Source organism: Poeciliopsis prolifica, unplaced genomic scaffold (assembly GCF_027474105.1).
Source record: "Poeciliopsis prolifica strain line A6 unplaced genomic scaffold, Auburn_PproV2 SCAFFOLD068, whole genome shotgun sequence".
Classification (NCBI taxonomy): Eukaryota; Metazoa; Chordata; class Actinopteri; order Cyprinodontiformes; family Poeciliidae; genus Poeciliopsis; species Poeciliopsis prolifica.
The window spans coordinates 480,640-502,682 of record NW_026562443.1 but is presented as its reverse complement, the minus strand read 5'-3'; the positions used below and the strand labels follow the sequence as shown (position 1 = coordinate 502,682).

The 22,043-nt window shown below is 39.1% G+C and overlaps 2 protein-coding genes across 2 annotated transcripts; both read left to right on the top strand.

Annotated features, from left to right (window-relative positions):
• The first annotated feature begins 4,498 nt into the window (after positions 1-4,498).
• Positions 4,499-12,667, top strand: LOC129351569 (ectonucleoside triphosphate diphosphohydrolase 2-like). The gene is made up of 9 exons (XM_055020487.1): positions 4,499-4,660; positions 7,193-7,310; positions 7,907-8,057; positions 8,199-8,358; positions 8,624-8,851; positions 10,192-10,464; positions 11,407-11,526; positions 11,866-12,009; positions 12,093-12,667. The coding sequence occupies exons 1-9, from the start codon at positions 4,544-4,546 to the stop codon at positions 12,273-12,275; spliced, it is 1,494 nt and encodes a 497-aa protein (XP_054876462.1). The 5' UTR covers positions 4,499-4,543; the 3' UTR covers positions 12,276-12,667.
• Positions 12,668-12,852: 185 nt separating this feature from the next.
• nelfb (negative elongation factor complex member B) lies at positions 12,853-21,977 on the top strand. Its single transcript, XM_055020486.1, is given in 14 exon segments — positions 12,853-13,108; positions 13,983-14,143; positions 14,246-14,345; positions 14,927-15,157; positions 15,398-15,583; positions 15,668-15,750; positions 15,752-15,778; positions 15,856-15,958; positions 16,912-17,007; positions 17,871-18,013; positions 18,183-18,289; positions 18,432-18,573; positions 19,681-19,789; positions 21,528-21,977. Coding segments are annotated over 14 exon segments (1,752 nt in total). The 5' UTR covers positions 12,853-13,006; the 3' UTR covers positions 21,690-21,977.
• The last annotated feature ends 66 nt before the right edge of the window (positions 21,978-22,043 follow it).

The following is a 22,043-nucleotide window of genomic DNA, read 5'->3' as shown; positions in this document are numbered from 1 at the left end:
TCTCTACATTCCTTTTGTAGCTAACAGCAGTTTTTCATGCGCAGCAAAAAAGGGGAAACATCTTTCAAAACAAAAGTGAAGCAATCCATGCAAGCTGTAACTGCATCCACATGCTAGGAACACAGAGTCACTTTTAAAAGCAGATGTCAAATGACAAAAATGAAACTTTTTTTCTTGTTAACTTTCATGCTGTTTCCAGCATGAAAAAGCTAATTGGGATTAAATGCTATACAGTGTTGAGAATGCGCTTATCCCACTGCTCTTTTCTCTCTTTTTTGCTTGTCTGTTACACTCTGTCAAACTCAACAGGATGTCTAAGGCCAGATGTTACCAGCCTGACTGGTAGAATGCTTCACATCACTGATCACAAACTGATGGTCTTATGTTGCCTTACAAGACCTTCTGCCAAAGAGCATTCTATTTTTGCTCAGTAAAGGCAGATACTTTCTTTTCTCTGCTCTGTTCTTTCCCACCGTTTCCCTTCTTTTTGCTCTGTCTTTTGTGCTTGTTCTTGGAGCTTCTCTTTAATATTTTTCAAACTACAAAGCATGGCTTTCGTCAGCTGATCTCTCAGCACAATTGATTAAGTTTTCTAGACAAGAAGACTGGGCACGCGAGAGAGAGAGTGGTGTGTAAGAGCAGGTGTTTAGGCTTCACTAAATGGTTGGTGCCTAACCTGGACTTGAAAGAACAAAATCCAGGTATGTTTTTGATGAGAAAATAGCATTGTGTCATAATATAAAGCTATAAAAAAGCCTAAATTTTACAATCCTCCCCCACTCCAAAAAAGAAAAACACCTTCCATTTCCACAGAGGTTTGTATAATGTTTTTTTTTATCTATTCCAAACTGGTGTTGTGTATGTGCAGGTAGATATCCTTAATTCACCTTTATCAGAGAAAACTCTGAATGTTTTCTAATACCTCAGTTGATAGGGAAGGTCACTTCAAAGGGGAAGAAAAAAGAGAGGGGTCTGGGGCCGACAAATGCATGTTGTAAAAGTTAATAAGGTGTGAACACCCTGTTTGTGCCCTGGGTCTGCAGGACAACCTGGAGAATTTTCAGTGTCATAAGGAACACTGCAAAAAGTGCATGTTGTGTTTGGCCTAATATGCACCGCACCAATCAGGACTGAAGGTGTGTTTAAGAGTCAGATTTCAGCTAATCTGCATGCAGAGGGCCAGTTTACGTCAGTGAGTCAAGGCTGGTTTCTACATAATGTAAGAGATTATCCCTGAAATTGAACTTCTCTTAATTTTAATATTGTTACTATTCTCTTTTTTTTTTATAAACTTGCTAAATTGCACTCTAATCTGTTGTATTTATATTGTTTGCATCGGGAGGCACTACAGATGAAAACTAGCCTCTGTTATGTGCATTGCTCCTTTTTAAATTAAAAAAACAACAATCATTATTTAAACTTTCATTCATGAAAGAATGCAGTTACAATGCAACAATACCAATACCTTGGCAACATTGCAAAAATGTAAACGTAAATGCAACATCATTTACTTAGTTTTATCCACCAATAGCTCATTGCTCTGAGTATCAATTCTCCTCTCTTCACAGTTAACATTGGCCAATGGAGGTCCATTGGCCAATGAGGAGCAGCTGTACAGAGCCCAGAACAAAGGCTACACACCAATCCCTAAAATACTCAATAAATACAATTAAAACTTCCTGAGTGCAAAATGTTATTAATTTATAGATCTATTTAAAAGTGCAGTGCTAAATAAAGTGCATAGTGAGAAAGTGCAAATGTTTTTACAGTGCTATCAATACATTGAATAAATTAATTCAGTAATGAAGGCCTCTTCATTACAGAAGGCTACCAGGATGTTAGCTGGAAGTCACCCTCAAACCAAAACTCACTCACGCACTGTTCTGACACAGTTCACTTGTTGTGAAACTTCTCTAAATTCTTGAATAAATTTTACTTGACAGTTCTTGCAAGACTGTGGTTTTCCTTGTTGATGGTGCTCCTTTTCCTACCACACAGTTTAATAGAATACTATAAAGGATTCTATAAGGTTGTTATAATGTTCCAATTTTCTGAGACACTGAATTTTGGAGTTTCATTATCTGTAATCCATAACCATCAAACTACAGGATATAAAGGCTAATAATTTTTTAATATGTAATTATATAATTTTTGATATGAGTTTTGCTTTCTACACTCAGTGAATAAATAGATTGAAATTTTTTTCTGATAGTCAAATTATTCAAGCTGTTTTTGTGTAATTTTCAAGTTTCAGCTAGAAAACAAATAGGATGTCCATTTCTATTAGAATCAGTTTTTTGGTGTTTGGGTTCAGGCGTTCACAGATTTACTATCTTGGGCTGCTGGTGCCAATGGAAATATCTTATAAAATCTGGCTGCTTTTCAGTCATGTTGTTATTATATATGCAACAACTTTGTGATTTCTTGGTTCCCTGTTTTGCTGAGAATACAAAGTCTTGTTGCTTTGTATTCTTTTTTCCTACAGGCAGAAGTGTAGGGTGTCATCTTGGATTTTCTTGGCTTCCTTTATGTCCAACAGGTGGAATGTACTGCCATCTTCAGGTACAATAGGATTTTAGTTGTAGATACATGTGGTGAATAAGAAGAGATAAATGACATGCTGACATTCTTAGATTTTTTTTTTTTACAGTGTGGAATTGTTTAGGGGGAGGAGCCAGCATTTGGAAAACAAACATCAGGCAGTCAGTTGGGCGGCTTCAACCTGGACACTGCTGATTAATCTTTGTAGAATTATGTTGCTGACCTCTTAACCACTCTGCCATTTGTGTATTAACCCCTCTAGCTCCCCTCACCCAACCAACATGTCAATGTCAATGTCAAATTTATTTATATAGCACTTTAAAACAGGTATAAAACTGCACCAAAGTGCTGCACAGGAACGACAGTAACACAAGTAGATAAAACAGAATATCAAAAAATTGCTTCAGTTAAAAGCCAACGAATAAAAATGAGTTTTGAGAAGCGATTTAAAATGATCCAGGCTGCTAGCAGATCTAATCTGAAAAGGCAAATTGTTCCATAAATTAGGAGCAACAACAGAAAAAGCCCGATCTCCTTTCCTTAGTCGGGTCCGAGGGACTGGAAGTAAAAGCTGATTGTTTGATCTGAGGGTTCTGAACACAGGCTGAAATTTTAAAAGATCCTGAAGATAAGGGGGAGCTAACCCATTTAAAACTTTATAAGTTAATAAAAGAATCTTAAAATCTATTCTATACATAACAGGCAGCCAGTGTAAATTGACCAGCGTAGGCCTTATATGGTCATGCTTCCTGGTTCCTGTAAGAAGCCGTGCCGCTGCATTCTGGATCATTTGAAGTCGATGAATCTGTGATTTAACCATGCCACTATATAAAGAATTATAATAATCCAGACGAGTGGTAATGAAGGCATGGATCAGTCCTTCAAAGTCCTTAAAACAAAAATAACATTCTGTTCAGGCAATCACCAGTGCCACCTCGACACTCGCAGCCCCTCAGGCTGCAGTGTTGGATGCTGTGTGATCTGAGAGCAATTTAAACAAAGAGTGAAAGTTGACTGAAAAAATTATAAAGTATAGTGTTATGAAGTATAGTGTAAAATGTATTGTACTGGTCTCCAATACATTTTAGCTTGTGGGGATGAAAGTTGCAATTCACTCAGTTAATCAGGCCTCAGAGTTTTTCTTGGACATTAATTTTAAGGAGATTTTAAAAGACTGTAAACTCTTAACAGTCTCAGCTCTCCCTGTTTGTCAGACAGGCTTCAGTCCGACAGCTCAGCTCCCCTCAGTCTCCTGTTGGTGCCTAGACTAAGAACTAACACATACAGTGAAACCAAAAAGTATTCACAGTACTTCACTATTGCCGCATTGTGTTACAGTCGTATTCTTTATACCACAGTATGACAATGCGGAAAAAAGTATTTACAATTTTTGTAAATTTATTAAAAATAACAAAACAAGTGATCACATTGAGTTAAGCATCTTTCTCATTTTGCTCCTCAGGCATTGTGCAGCTTTCATAAAAACATGAAAATTTGCCTAAACTTTAGGCCAAATGAAAGCATGTAATTACACAGTCATTCAGCTGTAACACAACCACAGTTTTTTTCAATGTTCTAGTTGCCAAGTTGAAGCAGCATGGCCTGGTTTTCAGTCATGACTGGACTGTTGATTACTGAACAATTAAACAGACTTAAACAGACTTGGTTTGGTGTACCTCAAACAACACCATGTTGGACGTCAAAACAAAATCCTGCCCTAAACTGTTTCAGAAAGCAGGCCCTCCCTCACGATGCCCACAGCTTTTCTTAACATTTAGCCATTTCTTCTGAAAAAAAATGTCTTTGGTCTTTCCGGGAGAGCTTTGATGACTAGTCAATAGCATGCATGCAACCTAATTGTGAGAGCAGGTTGTGGGTGGAAAGAGGAAGCACAATGTTTCACAGTGCAAAGAACGCATCAAAAAGCCACAGAAATGAATGTGCACAGTTAGTTTTTCCTGCAGAGCCTTGAGCCACACAGAGCCTGCAGCAGCGTTCAGCTATGAGTCGTTATCGCGCCCAAATCATCGGCGCTGCTGTGCTGTTGATTCTGGCACTAATTGGGATTTTACTGGTGGTCCTTCCAGCTAAAGAGCTGACGATGCCTCCAGACAACATGGTGGGGTTTCTTTCAATATTATTGATTAATCTCTGTTGCAACTGTTATTTTAAATCTGTATTATAGTATTATTTACAAAAAATATATAAATTATTTTGGGTTAAATAAGTGAAGAAGAGTATTTATTTAAGTCTGATAACATCTCAATTGGTTGCAAATGTTTTCCTATCTAGGTGTCACTTTACAACAGCAAACTTGATTTTAAACTTTGCAGATGTTTGAATTTTAATTTGTCTTTCTGCTTTCATTTTTTTGTTGTTGCCATTTTAGTTTTTTCTTTATTTTTGTCAATTTATTGTCATCATTTGAATTCTGGCTTTGTTTCTTTAGATTAGTGTTGCTTTCTGTTTATCATTTCTGTTAGTTTCAGCTTTTTTCATTTCCTATGTGGCCTCTGTGTCTCAATTGTGTTTCCTTCTTCCTTTCTTGGAACTCAGCTTTGTTGTTTTCTCTCCTCGCTTTCTCCTCTTCCCACGTGTTTTCTATTGCCTCATTTCCTCAGCTGTCCCCACTCACCTGTGATTAGGCTCTTTGAATTGTGTTGATCCTCGTTGGCTCCTTGTTATTGAGGCCTGCCCCCAGCAATGCATAGGGAGAGCAGTAACTGACTTGCAAAGCATTAACATTAGCACAAACATTAGCATTTCACTGCTCCCCATTAGTGAACCACCTTAGGCAGTGCAATAAGATTAGCCTGCATTATCTTTTTCTCTCTGGTTAGGGCTCTGCTTTGCGCAGCAAGGCAGAGCATTAGGATTAGCCTTCTCCCAAAAATAAGCTTTTAGCTATTTTTCTTCCTTATTAGCCATGCTTAGGACACTGAATATAGCAAGTCAATCTAAGATAACGTTCTAATGATATCCCACATGCCACTGATAGCATTTGAGCTGACATTAGCATGTTAGCTAATCTTAGCTTATACACTAATTTTAACATCCTGAATGATTCAAGTCCATGTTAGTGAACATGCTTGCGATTCTCCACAGGCTATTGACTACATTTTAGTTAAGCTTAGCATTGATGCTAATTTTTAGCATTAGAACGCTGGGTCCAAACCAACGCGCACACTTTGGCAGGTCCTGGTTAAATTTATTCTAGAATTTTCTAGTTTTAAACAGGTTTAAAACTAGAAAATTTGTTTTAAACCCTGTTACATGTTACAAATGGCCAGTAACATGTAACAGACACCATGTGTCTGTTTGCCTATATTACACTATTAACTACATTTTTGCACTGATTTATTCATTAAAATGTCAACAAATAAACATTTATATTCACTGCTGTTATCTGAAAAAGTATGAAAATGATGAAAGTGTGAATATCTTAGCAAGACGCTGTAGATCGAGGGTGTCAAAATCATTTTCGTTTTGAACCAAATCAAGCCCATGAATGCCTTCAAAGGGCCTGTGGTGGTAGATTACATTAATAAAACTAATTACCAAAATGTTAACACGTTATAGCTTTCTCTGCATTCGATAAGTTTTTCTGAAAATTAAGAACATTTTAACATTGAAACTACTCTGATGTACTTCCCAAGGTAATTTAGCACTATGGTATTAGACAAAAACTGATGTCATTTCACTGGTAAAATAGTATCGAAGCACACAACTGTTATCTTGAAATAGTCCTGGGAGGCCGAATTGGGCCCATGGGTCTTGAGTTTGACACTGTAGATGCTATACATATTTTAAAAGTCAAAAGTCTTCTGCAAGGAAGTTAAAGAGAGTTGACAAGGAGCAAAGACAAACTGAAGTAAAACAACAAACAGTTGCTAAGCTTTTGCTCTCCATTGTTTGGGTAATCAGATCTTTAATCTTTTTTTCCATCTCAGAGACAACTTGTACATATTTGTTGCAGAGAATCAAATTTATACATTTGTCCCATTTTTACATTGTTAACCCTGGTAATGAGCGGAACCCCGACTAAAAATAACTGGTTGACATTGCAAAATAAGTAAATGAGACATTTGGCTTTTTTTTTTCATTTTTTTCATGAGGTTCACAATTTTTACTTGCAAGGTCAATTGAAAACTAACTGAAACAGCACAACTAACCCACATCCTGCATCACCCCACCTAAGTGTCAAAAGCTGAGGAGGAGTTTCAGAGCATGGACGCAATCTTGTGCTGCAAATCAGATGTTATGTCACTTACATATGTTGCCTTGTTATCAAATGCTTTTTTCTCTGACTTGTATGGCTAATTTTTTTACATTCTAACGTTGGTGTAAAATAAACTAATGCTACTATTACGCAAGTACACATTTTGGTTACCCACGTTGGCCAGTAATTCAAATTAAATGTGGACGTGGAACATTTAACATTGTACCGTAAATTAAAGTGCACTTAAAAGGCCTTCATGAACAAGATGCTTCACAGAGCAAGATATATATTTAAAATGAACTCAATGTTTATGAACGTAAAATAACAATTTAAAATAAATTAAATGAAATTATAGCTGTCAAAAGACCTCATTCAGTCTTTGTTTGACCTCTTACTAAATGCTTCTGACACTAAATGATTTGGCTCTTTCAGTATGGGATTGTACTGGATGCCGGCTCATCCCACACCTCCATGTTCATCTACAAATGGCCAGCTGACAAGCAAAATGGCACTGGTATTGTTACCCAGCACAGTGAATGTGACGCAAAAGGTGAGCACATCATGCTGAAACAGCTAACCAAAACTGAACGACTGAAAGTTTATGTTTGGACATAATGTTTGACCACTGCCACTTTTTGTTCAATACCAACTGTACTATGTCACGTCCTCTCAGTGAGTGCTTGGTAGGGCTTTCTCAGGGTCAATGCTGCCTGCAGACAAAAGCTGGTACTCACTGTGAATGTCTTGCATCAACATCATAAAGTCAGAGACCTCGCGTCAAAGCACAACCGATGTATGGAGAGAGGTCTTAGTCCTTGTCACAGGTTCGAGTCCCAGCCTGATGACCTTTGCCTTATGTCTTCCCCTTCTATCATGGGGAAGGAAGAGCTGCTTTCACTTCCATGGTGTCATCAGATCAAAATGATCAAGTCAATCTTTGCATATACACTTGTGCAATGTCTTGTGAAAGACTTGACTTCCTAAAGGTCCACTTCAGCTATGGGCACTTTAGTCACTCTCAGTTCTTCTCCTTCTCGTTCAAGTTAATTTCTGATTTCCTTGGAAACCACATGTTATCCTTTATAATACAGAAGTGCAAACTTTCACTCTGAGTTTGTCTCTAACTGCTGTCTTGATCTTGCCCAGGTGGCGGGATATCCAGCTATGCAGGAAAACCAGGTGATGCTGCCAAGAGTTTGGAGGAGTGTTTGAATCACGCCCTGAAGGAAATTCCCAAATCTAGACAACATCAGACTCCCCTGTGCCTGGGTGCCACAGCAGGGATGAGACTCCTCAAGTTAGTGTGTTGTTCCTTAAATACAACATATAATTTCTTTCTGCTGTTTGAATTACTCCATTGGTTACACATTCAAGTGTACATCAAAAAGCATCTTTAAAGATTTATTATTCTTTCCTCATTGCGCTCCATTTTTCATAGAGAGATCAATCAGACAGAGTCTGAGCAGGTCCTGAAAGAAGTCAGAGACAAACTGAGCTCCTACCCTTTCCAGTTTAAGGAGGCCAAAATTCTGAGTGGGCAAGAAGAGGGCGCCTATGGCTGGGTCACCGTCAACTACTTACTTGAAAACTTCATTAAGGTAACCAGGATGAATTAAGAGAGTGTCAAATTGGAAAATTCTAATGCAAAATCACTGTATCTACTGTACTAACTTGCATTATGCTATCATGATTGCTTCAGCTTATTTTTAGTCAAAGGAACGAAATAATTCAATTCAGAATCATTTTTCTTGCAGCAATATTTTCTTAACATAATCTTTTCTTTGTGCTTATTTATTTGTAATGCTTATGACAGAAACTAACTGTCATCAAGGATTTTTAATACAATGCTTTCTGTCTTTTTAGTATGGTTTTGTAGGACATTGGCTGAATCCAGGAAGAAACACAATTGGAGCAATGGATTTAGGTGGAGCTTCCACTCAGATTACATTCGAGACCTCGCAAAAGTTGGAGGACCTAAAGGATCAAATGAAGCTGACCCTTTATGGAAATACCTACACTTTGTACACACACAGCTTCCTGTGCTATGGTCAAGACCAGTTTCTCAAGAGACTATTGGCTCATCTTATCCAGGTATCACTGTTGTAAAGTTAAATCTTCCACACTTACAGTCCTGATGAGTAGATAGAACACTCTTATTCTAATTGTGTCCATTTATCCGTATAAAGACAATTCTCTGGTTTTCAAAAGGTTCTAAAATGATTTTAAACTGACTTTAACTGTACAAAATCACACAACACTCCACCATTTAAGGAGGTCTAAAACAAAGATATGATGTGTGACACACAGAGTACACCTAGAAGTATGCTAGTTTGGAGAGCTACTTTTAGCAGTTTATGAACTAATGGTTTTCTGTGTAGCCTCATAATACTAACATTGTTTTAAAAGGAAAGGCCCACTTTTTCAGGCAACATTGCTTCATTGCCTGCAGAAAATACAGTCAAGTCTCAGCTGTCAGACAGATGGTCTCACATATTGGAGAAAAAATACAGTGGCTCCTTTCATATCATGCTTTTGTTCCATGCTGCACATGGGTTCTTTAAGTGTAACATAGTATTGGAGTTTGAAGTCCCCAATCCACTATGGGAGTCAGTAACAAACCCATAACTATAAATGGCAGAATTTTAGCACAACTGCTACATTGTGCAGAACAGAAACTGTACAGGCTGTGCAGATTGTGCTGCAGCTTCAGAGAGCAGAGAAAACCAGTTATCCTCCGGGATCTGCCTGGTCTAAGAAATTAGTGCTTTAAGATAATAGTTGAGTGCTTTTGCATATTCTGTATGAGGATCTTGCTTTGAATCAAAGATCATGCCACTACTATAAAGTCTGACAGCACACTTGTCAAGGCCAAAGTGATGTTTATGGAGGGTTTGTGGCTGCATGTTCAATGCAGAACTGTGATCTGATAGGACATGCAGGTCTGGTGCCTGAAAAACCAGCTGAGATCATTGTCCCTCCATTAAAGGAGGTCTAATGTGATGTGCTTAGTATTCAAGGAACTGAGTGCTTTGAATTATAACCAAACATTTCCACTTCGGTTTCATCTGTCTGAAAGACATTTGCTTTTGTCCAAGTGTCATAAAGTTCCTTCAGATGCACCTTCAAAGCTAAGCTAGCATATTGTTAATTTGTTTCTCTTCTTTTCTCTTGGCAGACCTACAAAATATGCTATAGATATTTAGTGTTTTTCTAATTTCACACTTATAAACCTTAACAATGATGTGTTAAGTGAGAGATGTAGAGTCTGTTGAATCTGCATTTCCCACAAAGCTTTGCTATTCCGTGTATGCTTCACAATTTTATAAGACTGTAGCCGAGAAAACAGCTGTAAAAAGAGTTGTTTAAAAAAACTAACCATTTTTGTTTGTTGATTCATATTTTATTATGTTGATCTTTGTTTCCCCTTTCAGACTCAAGGTGTGCCGGATCAAGTAATCAACCCCTGCTACCCACCAAAATTTAATATTTCTATAAATCTTGGGAAAGATGTCTTTGATTCTGTTTGCACAAAGAAATACAAACCAGCCAGTTTGGATGCTAAGAGGAATGTAACAGTGGTGGGCTCAGGAAATTATCAGCAGTGTGTCAACAATGTAACAGAGATCTTCACGTTTAGCAACTGCTCCTACTCAATGTGTTCCTTTGACGGAGTGTTTCAGCCCAGAGTGACTGGAAGCTTCATGGTGAGATATAAACAAAAGCAAATATGTCAGTGTTCATCAACAATCTGAAAGTGTTGCTTTTTTATCTTTACTGCACCTACAAAAATGGACACCTGGACACAGTTTGGTGATTGATGCTTTAAAGTCTCTGCTCTCATTAATCATGTGAACCCTGACAGATAGACAGCAGAATAATGCCATTAGAGTAATTCTAACTTGACATGTTGCTTGAACGCTGGTAGCAACATTTACAGATTGATTCAAACAAATGTTTCAGTTTGAACAACATTAACATTAATGGAAAAATAAACTGTTAAGTTTGTGTTAACAGCCACTTCCTGTTGACTTATCTGATGATGCTTTTAGAAAGCGTCTCCTTCTTGACATCAAAACTAGAACTCGCTATGGCTACAAAGTTGTTGTCATTACAAGTTTTCATAACTTCACTTGTGGCAAAATCAAACCACTGAACAAAGAATAAACCTGCAACCTCTTCCATTTATGTATGTATAAACTAATTTCTTAATTGGTTCTTAGAAATTTATCATTTAAGCACATCTGTTTGTGAAGATCTGTGGCTTTACTTATCTATCTCATGTGGCAAAAAAAATGTATAACCAGAATATGACTGACTAATCAAATCATCAGCATTCATTAAATGATTAACAAGAACATCAACCACCACAACCAGTCTTACAATATTTGAGTTTGACATAAAGATCACTGTGAGTGACTCCATTGGACACAGAAAAGAGTTCAGATCCCTCATTTCCACTCTATCTGAAGTCTGTTCCTTTTACTGCTTAAATTCTGTTGCTCATGGTTATTTTTATTGTTCTCATTTTCTGTTTTTCTCTTTTCCCTTGTTAGTTTGCACAGCCTTTTTGTCCATGTGGGCCTTATTGAGCAGGCTTTAGAAGATAAATGGTTTGATTAGATGGAGTTCTGGTTGTTTCTCCACAGGCTTTCTCAGCTTTCTACCACACACAGAAATACATCAAAGATATCACCAACATAGACCTCACATCTCCCAACCATGCAGTGGAAGCAGCCAAGCTCATCTGCAATATGACCGTGACTGAGGTACTGATCTTCAGCCATGAGCGAAATCATTAAAAAAAAAAAAGTTACATCTTAGGCTTCAACTAAGTTACAGACTACTCAGGTCCTCTGGTTTCTGACTTTTTATTTTTGTGTTTTTATGATGTCAAGTACTTTGAACTGCCTTGTTGCTGAAATGTGCTATACAAATAAATGTGATTGATTGATTGGTTGATTGATTGATTGATTGATTGACTGAGTGATTGATTGATTGATTGATTGATTGATTGATTGATTGATTGATTGATTGATTGATTGATTGATTGATTGATTGATTGATTGATTGATTGAAACTAAAAACTCTGGTATTTTTATTTACAGCTTCTTCACAAGGCAAATTTAACAGCGAAATACACAAAATACATGAGGAATCTCTGCTCCATGTCTAATTTTGTCCAAGTCCTCTTAACCAAAGGGTACCATTTTGATGAAGTTTCATTTCCTCGCATCTCTTTTGAGCAAAATGTAAGAAGTAAACAGAATAAACAGCATGATATTGCAACTCTCAGCTCTGATTTCACTGAGACTGAAATGTTGTGTCTCTACAGGCAGCAGGAGCTTCAGTAGGCTGGGCGTTGGGATACATGCTGAATGTGAGCAATGAAGTGCCTGCAGAGAGTCTTAGTGTGATGAAGGCCCTCCCCCCATGGTCATGGTGGACCGTCATTGCCGTCTTTATTGTATGTGGTTTGCTGTCAGCAGGATATTGCATTCTGCAGAAATGCAAATGACTAGAACAATTCTGGAGGCTTATCAATATGTTGTTTTAGAATTAAGAGACAGGTATTTGTGTTTTCTTGTGTGTGTGTTGTGTGGGGGGGGCTTGACAACAGACTAAAATGTATTTTCTGGTTGAGTCTTTAAAATGAATGGCATCCTACTTTTTCTTAAATCCAAACCCCACGTTATGCTAAGTTCCATTTAAAGTCTGTCCAAATCAATCTGTGCAATGCGATTTTAGATTTGATTAAAATCAGGATCCGATTTGATTATATTAGTTTTTTCTTTCTTTCTTTAATGGTAATGGTTGCTTTGCAAACCTAGAATATGTTTACATGAATACAACGATTAATTGTAATTCTACAAATTATACACAGCATTTCATTAAAATCTGAAATAAAAAGAAGATATAGAGAAAAACACGTCTCTGCCTGTTTCCTTTCATGCTTTAGGGGCCCCAAGTGAGCTCTGTAAGGTGCTCTAGTGTGCCTCTAGCGGACTAAACAGGTAGTGAACTAAGACCCAAACAGAAAAAAAAATAAAAAATACCGGAACCTTTGCTTAGTAAGTGTTTTCGACGGAGTGTTTTCGTGTTACCATAAGGGAAGTTATGTCTGTTAGTGGAGCTCAATACTGTTTTGTGCAGTTTTTAGGGATCGTTTAACCGTTTTGCTCCAGGAATTCTACCCGGAAAGCTCATTGCTGCATCAGCTCCAGCCTGAGAGATCCAAGCGGAGCCAGGATGTTCGCGGGCCTGCCGGAGCTCGGGATAGCCAACGGCGAGGACTTAAAGGAAACTCTAACTAACTGCACAGAGCCTCTCAAAGCCATTGATCAGTTCCAGGTGACCACAACAGCTCAGCGGGTCTTATGTTGTGCATCTGGTGCATTTCAGAGAGAATTCTAGAAAGTTATGAATTTTCAAAATCCACAAATTATTCTGAGCAGATTTTGTGGTAACCGCTGGTGTTTGCAGTTTGCTGGTTTAGATGACTTCCTGAGATAGAAAGGATCAGTTTTTATTCAACTAGAGAAGTATTAATAGTATTAATATTAGTAATTAGTCCAACGTCTAATATGCAGCTGTACAACTGTATTGTAATGTTTTTTTTTTTCCTTCAAAGCAAGTAGATCCCATGTGTATACTTAAAATCAAACAGTTAAAACAAGATTTTGTTGTTTATGTTCCAAGTCTTACGTTAGGACATAACTTATTTGAAAAATGTTATAATAATGAGTAGATTTACATTTCACGGTGTGCAAAATTATTATTATTATTATTTTGTTGTTTGCCAATATTCTGGCCCAGAAAGGTTTGGAGATATACTGTAATTAATTTTAGGTTTGATATTTGATGGTCAAATTTTCTTTGACCAAAGTACAAATAAGTTCTATTTGTAGATTTCCAGGCATTGGCAGAGAAAGTTCTCATTTGCAGAAAAGATAGAAAACAACATTAAAACAACAAAGCTGGTGTGGAAAGAAGAATAATTTTCACCTCAACATAAACTTTAGATTTTTGTCTGGTGTGTATTTGCTTGAAACAAGCTTGTATTTCATGCACTGGAGTTATTCCAGTTGCGTAGAGTGGTCAGAGTAGCGATAGCTCATAATATTACTCAATTAAAAGTGAAAAATGTTCCAGAAAGGAGGTGATTGCGTTAAACTTTCTCATACAGTTCAGATATATGAGTTCTTGTTGCCTTTCTTGACTACAGATGGAGAATGGCATCCTGCTGCCGACGCTGCAGTCCGCTCTGCCCTTCCTCGACCTTCATGGGACCCCACGGCTGGAGTTTCACCAGTCTGTCTTTGACGAGCTTCGAGAGAAGCTGATGGAGCAAGTCGCTGTCATTGCAGAGGGCAAAGATGAAGACCGGTGAGTCCTGCTGTGGTTCTGATGCTTCCTGAGCAGAGCGCTGTGAGAGCTAACAGAAAGCTTGAGTCGATGATTGTATTGTGTTCTTCCATTTGCTTCCAGATATGGGAAGCTTGAAGAGCTGCTGGAGAAGAGCTTTCCTCTGGTGAAAATGCCTTCCATACAGCCAGTCGTGATGCAGGTGCTGAAGCATCTACCCAAAGTAAGCTCTCGTAGGAAAGTGCTGCTTAGAGACATCCAAGCTAACATCCTTCCACCAGGTAACAGTAAGGTTTCCCTAACAGTTTGTTCCCTTCAGTCAGGTGAAGAAACCAGACATCAACTTCCTGCTGACGCTGGCAATGCAAAACTGTCTAACAGATGTTCCTTAAAATCCACTGAACTTTAGGCTTTTAGTTTATATTAGATTGTACAATAAACCAGCTGCAAAGGCGCAGTATACCATCAGTTTTTCACTGGATATTAAAGTCTGTCAATATTCAGTTTTTAGCTGATACTAATTGTTTTGTCTTTAATTATGCTGGGTGGGTTTCACTGTCCAATTTTGCTCTGCCATGAGAGAAGGCCAGGAACTGGAGGGTGGGTTCCTGGTGGTGTGACCTCCTCAGTTCTGAGAAACGACTTCTATTCACTCCTTACTGTTTGCTCCAGGTCTCCATAAATTAAATGGAGGTCTTGAATCTCTCTGATAAATATAAGCCTACTAGCAACATGCAGCTTTTGCAACAGAAAGCTGAAAAGAAAAGATCAAGACCCAATTTTTATCCTCATCCCACTCTGCAGGTACCAGAGAAGAAGCTGAAGATGGTCATGGCTGACAAAGAGCTGTACAAGGTGTGTGCTGTGGAGGTGAAGAGGCAAATCTGGCAGGACAACCAGGCTCTGTTCGGAGACGAAGTGTCCCCCCTTCTGAAGCAGTACATCGTGGAGAAGGAAGCAGCCCTGTTCAGCAGTGACCTCTCCATCCTTCACAACTTCTTCAGTCCCACGCCCAAAACCCGGCGCCAGGGCGAGGTGAGTTGGCCAGACCTGCCTTCAGGCTGCACTCTGCTCCCTGCATTAAGCTGTCAAATGTTAAGTTTGTAATAAATAATTAATATCAATGATCTAACCAAAAGAATTATCAGGAACAGTGCTTCTAAATCAAAAACTAAACATAGAAGATTAAAAGTGTCCCGCTGTTCCACAGAGAGAAAATTCAAGATCCAAGGAGGTTTTCAGCAGTTCTATGAACTGCTTCTCTTTGGCCTACAGGTGGTGCTAAAGCTGACCCAGATGATCGGGAAGAACGTGAAGCTGTATGACATGGTGCTGCAGTTCCTCCGGACGCTCTTCCTGCGGACGCGGAACGTCCACTACTGCACACTGAGAGCCGAGCTGTTGATGTCTCTGCACGACCTGGATATCAGTGAGATCTGCTCCGTGGACCCCTGCCACAAGGCGAGCTCCCACCCATGAACCCCCATGCCCAAATAGTGCCAGGCCTGTCCTTGCTGCTAAATCCATTGGTGTTTGTTGTCGCAGTTCACCTGGTGTCTGGACGCCTGCATCCGAGAAAAGTTTGTGGACAGCAAACGAGCCAGAGAGCTGCAGGGTTTCCTGGACGGTGAAGAAGGGCCAGGAGCAGGTCCTCGGGTAGCCAAGAGCTTCAGCACACAAGCAGGGTCTGCTCTGGGATGTTTCTGTCACTAAAGAGTTTCTGTGTGTTCCAGAGATCTGTCCATGATCCTGTGTGACCCGTTTGCATGCAACACCCTGGTCCTGAGTATAATCAGGAACGTACAGGAGCTGCTGAGTCAGGACGCTTTGCCCAGGGTGAGGCAATCTGAAAGTCAACGGCGTCTTTATGTAGGATGACTAACAAAGAACAACCGGCTGTGCAACATCTTAAAACTTTTCCCTGAAGTTGCATCTAAAGCATGCAAGAACAGCTCAAAAAATCTGAATATTTTTTAATGCTTCCTGATATTTGGATTATACTCATACATATAGTGAAATATGTCAAGATTTTATTCCTTGTAATTTTGATGGTAATAATTTCAAGATAATAAAAACCCAAAGTTCAGTGTCTCAGAAGATGAGAATACTTAAAACCAAAAAGAAAAAACTAAAATATCAACTGATGAACTCCAAACAGCTGCAGAGGGGCTGAATTTATTTCCCAGCAGGATGAGGTGCTGACCCACTCTCCCAAAGGCACCAAAAGCTAAATATACAGCTTCACTGAAATGATTGTGATTTCCTGTGGTTTTCTGTTTTTAGAAAAAATATCCCAATATGACAATGTGGAAAAATGCTTTTAAGAACTTTAGGTCATAATGCTGTATTTTTGATGATTTAGAGAAAATTAATTCACTTAATACAATTTGGAACAGCCCAGAATGTGAAATGTGGATAAGTGTGTAAATACTTCCCAGATACTCAATATCTGGACATTTTTTCTCCAAAAGACAGAAATTGTAAAAACTGATGCCATTCAGTGACATTAGGGCTAGTCACCACAGGCAAGAGACTTAACCAAAGTAAAAAATAATTCAATTCATTTAGATAATGGAAAGGATTATTTTCTAAACTGTGGAACAAAATGAGTTGAGGAATATTTCAGGTGGTCAAATCATCACTACACCGGCTGGTTGTTAAAGTGTGTGTGTATAGAGTGTGAATGGATGTCATTAGTTGTTGTGCTTTTAGGCAACACACTGTATAGATATTTTTCAGTTTCTAACTTTATTGTTTTTCTTCAATGTGTGGGTGTGTCTTGTAAACAGGACAGCCCAGACCTGCTGCTGCTCCTCAGGATGCTGTCTCTGGGTCAGGGAGCGTGGGACATGATCGACAGCCAGGTTTTTAAGGAGCCTCGCTTGGTGCGTATTCACAGGAATGTTTACAAAAACATCCAACATGTCGGAATATGTTTAGAGGAACGGTCCAATGTTGGTCCAGTTCCTGTAGCCTGAGTTCTCTATCTATTTAATTGTGAATTTTTGAATGTATACTTGTTTGGGAAAAGTATGGAGTTCTGACAGGAAAAATCTTTTGGAAACCTGCAGATGACAAGGATTGACAGATACTGCTTGGGATGTGTACAGTTGATCCTTTGCTGGCTGATAATAAAAGAATAAACAGCCTATAATTGTTCATGTGGTTGTATCATAACATAGATATACTACTGTCTTACAAACATAGAAAGGAAAGACAGAATTATTTATTACTGCTGAATTTTATGCATGTTTTAAATCTCTTAGTCTCCCTGTTGTTAGTTAGCTTTTGATCAGGAGAACATGCAGCATGCTCAAAAAAAGGACCAAATGGAGGCCCACTCCTTGACAGTTTTGTTTTCTAACCATTAGGACCTTTTAGAAAACATTAAAATGTCTGACCTCAGCAGTGATGGCACAATGCAGGCATGCAGAGCAACAATCCAGCCGCATTAAGATGAAGATAACATCTTTCTGTGTTTGCCTTCGGACAGTATGGATGCCTGGTAGAGAATCATAAAAGATTCACTTTTCAGTTTTAAAGGTTAATTATGTTAACCAGCCTGTTGGAGTTAAAATACCTGCTTTGCTTGTCTGCTTACAGTCTGGTTCTGATAATCTTCCAGGACTCTGACATTAAATAAGGACTAAATGATATAAGAAAGACAAAAAAATGTCAATGAAACGTGTTAGCAGGTTTTCCTTTCACTCAACTATTTGTTCATGTTTTTGTTTCTTGTTTTGATCAGGATTTAGAGGTGGTGACCCGCTTCCTGCCTGCTATGATGTCTGTGGTTGTTGATGATCACACCTTCATAGTGGAGCAGAAGCTTCCCAGTGAGGAGAAAAGCTCCCTGACGTACCCCACCAACCTGCCAGACGCATTCATCAGGTAAAGCCCGGAGGCAGAGGGCTGATGAAACCTCATCTGTGGAAGTTATTTTTCTATTTCAGCCTTTGCTGAAATGTGCATCGAGCCAACACATGGAATCATTAGTCTTTGTGATGTTGGACAGAAACATAAAGCAGAGTAAGGAGGGTGTGTGTATGTCCTGCCTCAGATACCTGCTGGACAACAGAGTGGCCTGTGAAATGGGGCTCTATTATGTTCTGCATATCGCCAAGTTGAGGAACAGGAATGCCCTGCAGCGGTTGCTGCCTGCTTTGGGTGAGCGTCACTCATTCCCTAAAGCTTGTAGGTGGTGAATAACCATCCCAATCAGTTCTCTGTTTAATTCATGATTAGAGATCTGGACGGTGCATGGGTCTGCCCATATCTGAGGGTATATGTGTGTGTGTTTGGCCTGTAGTGGAGACCTACAATGACATGGCTTTCGGTGACATCTTCCTGCACCTGCTGACTGCTCACCTCACCCTGCTCTCTGATGAGTTTGGATCAGAGGAGTTCTGCTCCGTTGTCTTCGACAGCTTCCTCCTCACTTCCTTCTCCAGGTAGGTTCCCTCTCGCTGCTGCCATGATCACTTCCACTCCTTAAAGCAATAATTTTGAAACTGGATTTAGAAGAATACTTTTATTTCATTTTCTTATTCAGCACATGGTCAAAGTCGTAGATACATACTCAAATATCCAGTCATGTTCTCATTAGTTGTGGGACGTGATTAAAATGTTTTCTCAAGGTAATTGCAGGGTCTGTGACATCATCAGCAACCGTCATGAAGTCTACACTGTATTTGAGTGCACTGAAGCGAGGGACCAACGATATAAACCATACTGTTTAGTTTTCTATCAGTTGGTGTTGAGCAAATTCATGATGATTTTAGTCTTGATGTATCAGTTGGTCTGTTCCTCCTGCAGCTCCTCCTCACACTGCAGAAACAGACTTACCAACAGGAAACATGAGGCGTGTCTTTCACCTCAAGTTCCATATAGATATGGTTCTTCCTCTTCATCACTTCCTGTTTTCAGTACAGAGTTTACAATCCTGAAGAGTGATTAGTTTTTCCATCATTAATGTTGTTAAAAGTTGGTCATAAGCTCGTTTGCTGTGTATTTTGAGGTCATTTTCAACTATTATTGTTATAATGGCCTAATAATGCAAGCGCTGCCTCATTCAACCTTCAGCTGAAGGAAAGAGGGGGCGAGACATTTTGTCATCCAGGCTGGAAGAAAGAGAGACAGGAGGAAAAAAAAACAAATAATCACTCAAAGGGAAATTATTGAGCTAATTTTAATTTTATCTCATTGTGATAGGCTTATTTATAAAGTCACAGATGAGTGAGAAATATTTCCATCTATCTGTAAACTTTCCAGACATTTTTCAACTTATTTTCAGGTTTGCCATTTTCTTTTAAAGAAATTTAAGTTTAATGCACATGTTAATAAAACGATTGTATTCTATAATTGAGAGGTTACACATGCTTTAGTCATTACTATTTAAGACTGCTTTCACTAAAATATTCAGAAGGACTGGAATGGTTTAGTAGGAAATTAAATGATTTTGGTTGTTCGATACAGGAAGAAGGCTTCGTTCTCACTCATGGCTTCCTACCTGGGAGCACATGTGACCCTTTCTGTGTGTGTGTGTGTTTATTTCACAGTAAAGAAAATGTCCACAGACACATTCTCCGCATGTTGCTGCATCTCCACCACAAAGTGCTGCCTTCATATTTGGAAACGCTGATGCAAACACTGGAGCCCCCAAAACAGGTAGGCATGGTTTCCACGGTTTCCACTTCCAGCTCATTTGGGGTAAACAGAAAGTCTCAGCATGCTTAGGGCTCGACATGAAGGTAGGGCTGATCAGGCGCAGCTGCTGCAGACACACTGAGAAAGTTGTGTATTTTTACCTTGTTAGATCTATAATGGCTAACACTTTTTCTTTTTACAACTTTAATGAAAATCCTCCGTCATGTTTGTCCTGAGTTCTTCTCATCCCAGAGATGTGCAGTAGCTCCGACTCAGACTGTCTCAGGCCCTCAGTAACACCTACATGATCTTATGAACCTGTGCAAAGTTCCTGTTTTGAGAATTCACACCAGCAGCCCCACACTCACAGCTCCACATCTGACTCACAGTCTTAATGTCACACTTGCTTTTCTCTCATTTGCTGAGTGACTGTAGATTCCTAGAATCATGTCTTGCTCTTGATCAGGTTAAAGTTAAATGATTGAAAAATGTGGGCCATGATGCAATGAGGAATGGGTCAGAGTCCTGGTCAGTGCTGACCTGATGATGAGATGGCTTAGATCCTGGCTGATGAGAGACAGGTAATTCTGTCTATCTTTATGTCAGAGTTGCTTTGCAGCTCAAACATGCTATCAGGCCTTGTTTCCATAGTTCAGCCTTTGTACCATAAATCTAAATGTAAATGACTGATTAGAGCCACAGAAATGGTAATGACCTGCACCTGAATAGTTATCAAGTCCAGAGGACCCCAAAGCGTTTCACACTCCATTCAGTCATTCACCCGTCCACACACACATTCACACACTGATGGTGGAAAGCTACTAGATAGTAGCAACAGCTGTCCTGAGGCAGTTTGGCAGAGGAGGAGCTGCCATGCACCAGTGCCACTGGCAGGGAAAAGTGGAATTGTGACCTTAGTTGTATAGGAACCAATGGTTCCAATGGTCTGATTACAAATGTGTGCAAATCTGTGTCCACATTCTGCTAATGCAAAAAAACACAAATTAGCAATTTTGATGTTCCCATTAAATAAGAAATCAAATTAAAGTTTATTTACATAATCATTAAAAATTATGGCAGCAACGAACGTCAACAGTTAAATGAGATTATATACACAATTTAGCCATGGAACTAGTGCTCAACATTTATCAGAGATGTCTACATCTTATTCAAGTGTCGGAGTGGCTACATCTATTAAACCTTATTTTACATAAGGTTTAATATGTAAGAATGCCTCACAATCTTGGATAAACTGTGTTTGGTGGAGCCAGCTGCACATTGTCCAGAAACGAATCATCATCCTCCTGCTACTTTCTGTCATCGTCTTTGTGGGTTTCACCTGTTGATGACGTGACTTGTGATGCAAAAAAAGTGTTTCCTTTCCAGTTTTGTGAAGTACATCTATTTTGATATGACTGAAAAATTGTAGCGCTAAAACCTTTTGTAATGAAATATGAGATTTTCTAAAATTGGCAAGTTTCCATTAAACAAATATATTTTCGTAATTTCAGTTTACACAATTGTATGGTTAATGGAAACGCAGTGTGTCAGATGGTCAACCTTCTGTCATGTTCCTTTAAAATCTGTCACTTCAGAAAGTTCTGAATGGTTCTAAAAGGTTTCTTAATATAAACCCTAAGAACTCCCTGTATCATAAAGTAATGGAGATATTTAATGATTAGGGTCCTTGTAGCTGTTTTGAGCTCAGCTCTCTTGCGTTCCCCTGCATGCTGACTCATTCTGCTATGCTGTGTGACAGTGCAGTGAGCCACTGAAGGAGCTGCACAGTCAGCTGACGGAGAAGCTGGAGGCCCATAAGAAGAGTCCGACGCCCCCAGACGAGCCTACGTCTCTGGACCTGGGGCTGCATCCTGTGTCGGTGCCCACCACCTCCTCCTCCGCCCCAACCACCCCGGTCTGAGGGCGGCCGCCAGCCGAGGCGGCTGTGGAGGAAGTACTGTTACTGGCTGCTGGCCAGATGGACGTTGTGCGTTTCTGTGCTGGATGACTTCTTCTTTCTGTCACCTTTGATAGACGTTAGGTGTTTCCCTCTTGCATTGCATTCAGCATCTGATTATTTTCCTTTTGGATGTTTTTTTTTCTACAATTGTTTCATTTTTGTGTAGAAATATTGTATTTTCATACATGACTCAGTTATTTGTGTGGAATATTTGATCTGTGGTGTAAATAAAGTTATTTACAAAATAAATTGTTAATATTCTTTCCTATGATTCTGGTTCAGCTCTTGAGCAGCGCTGCATCACATTATTTTACA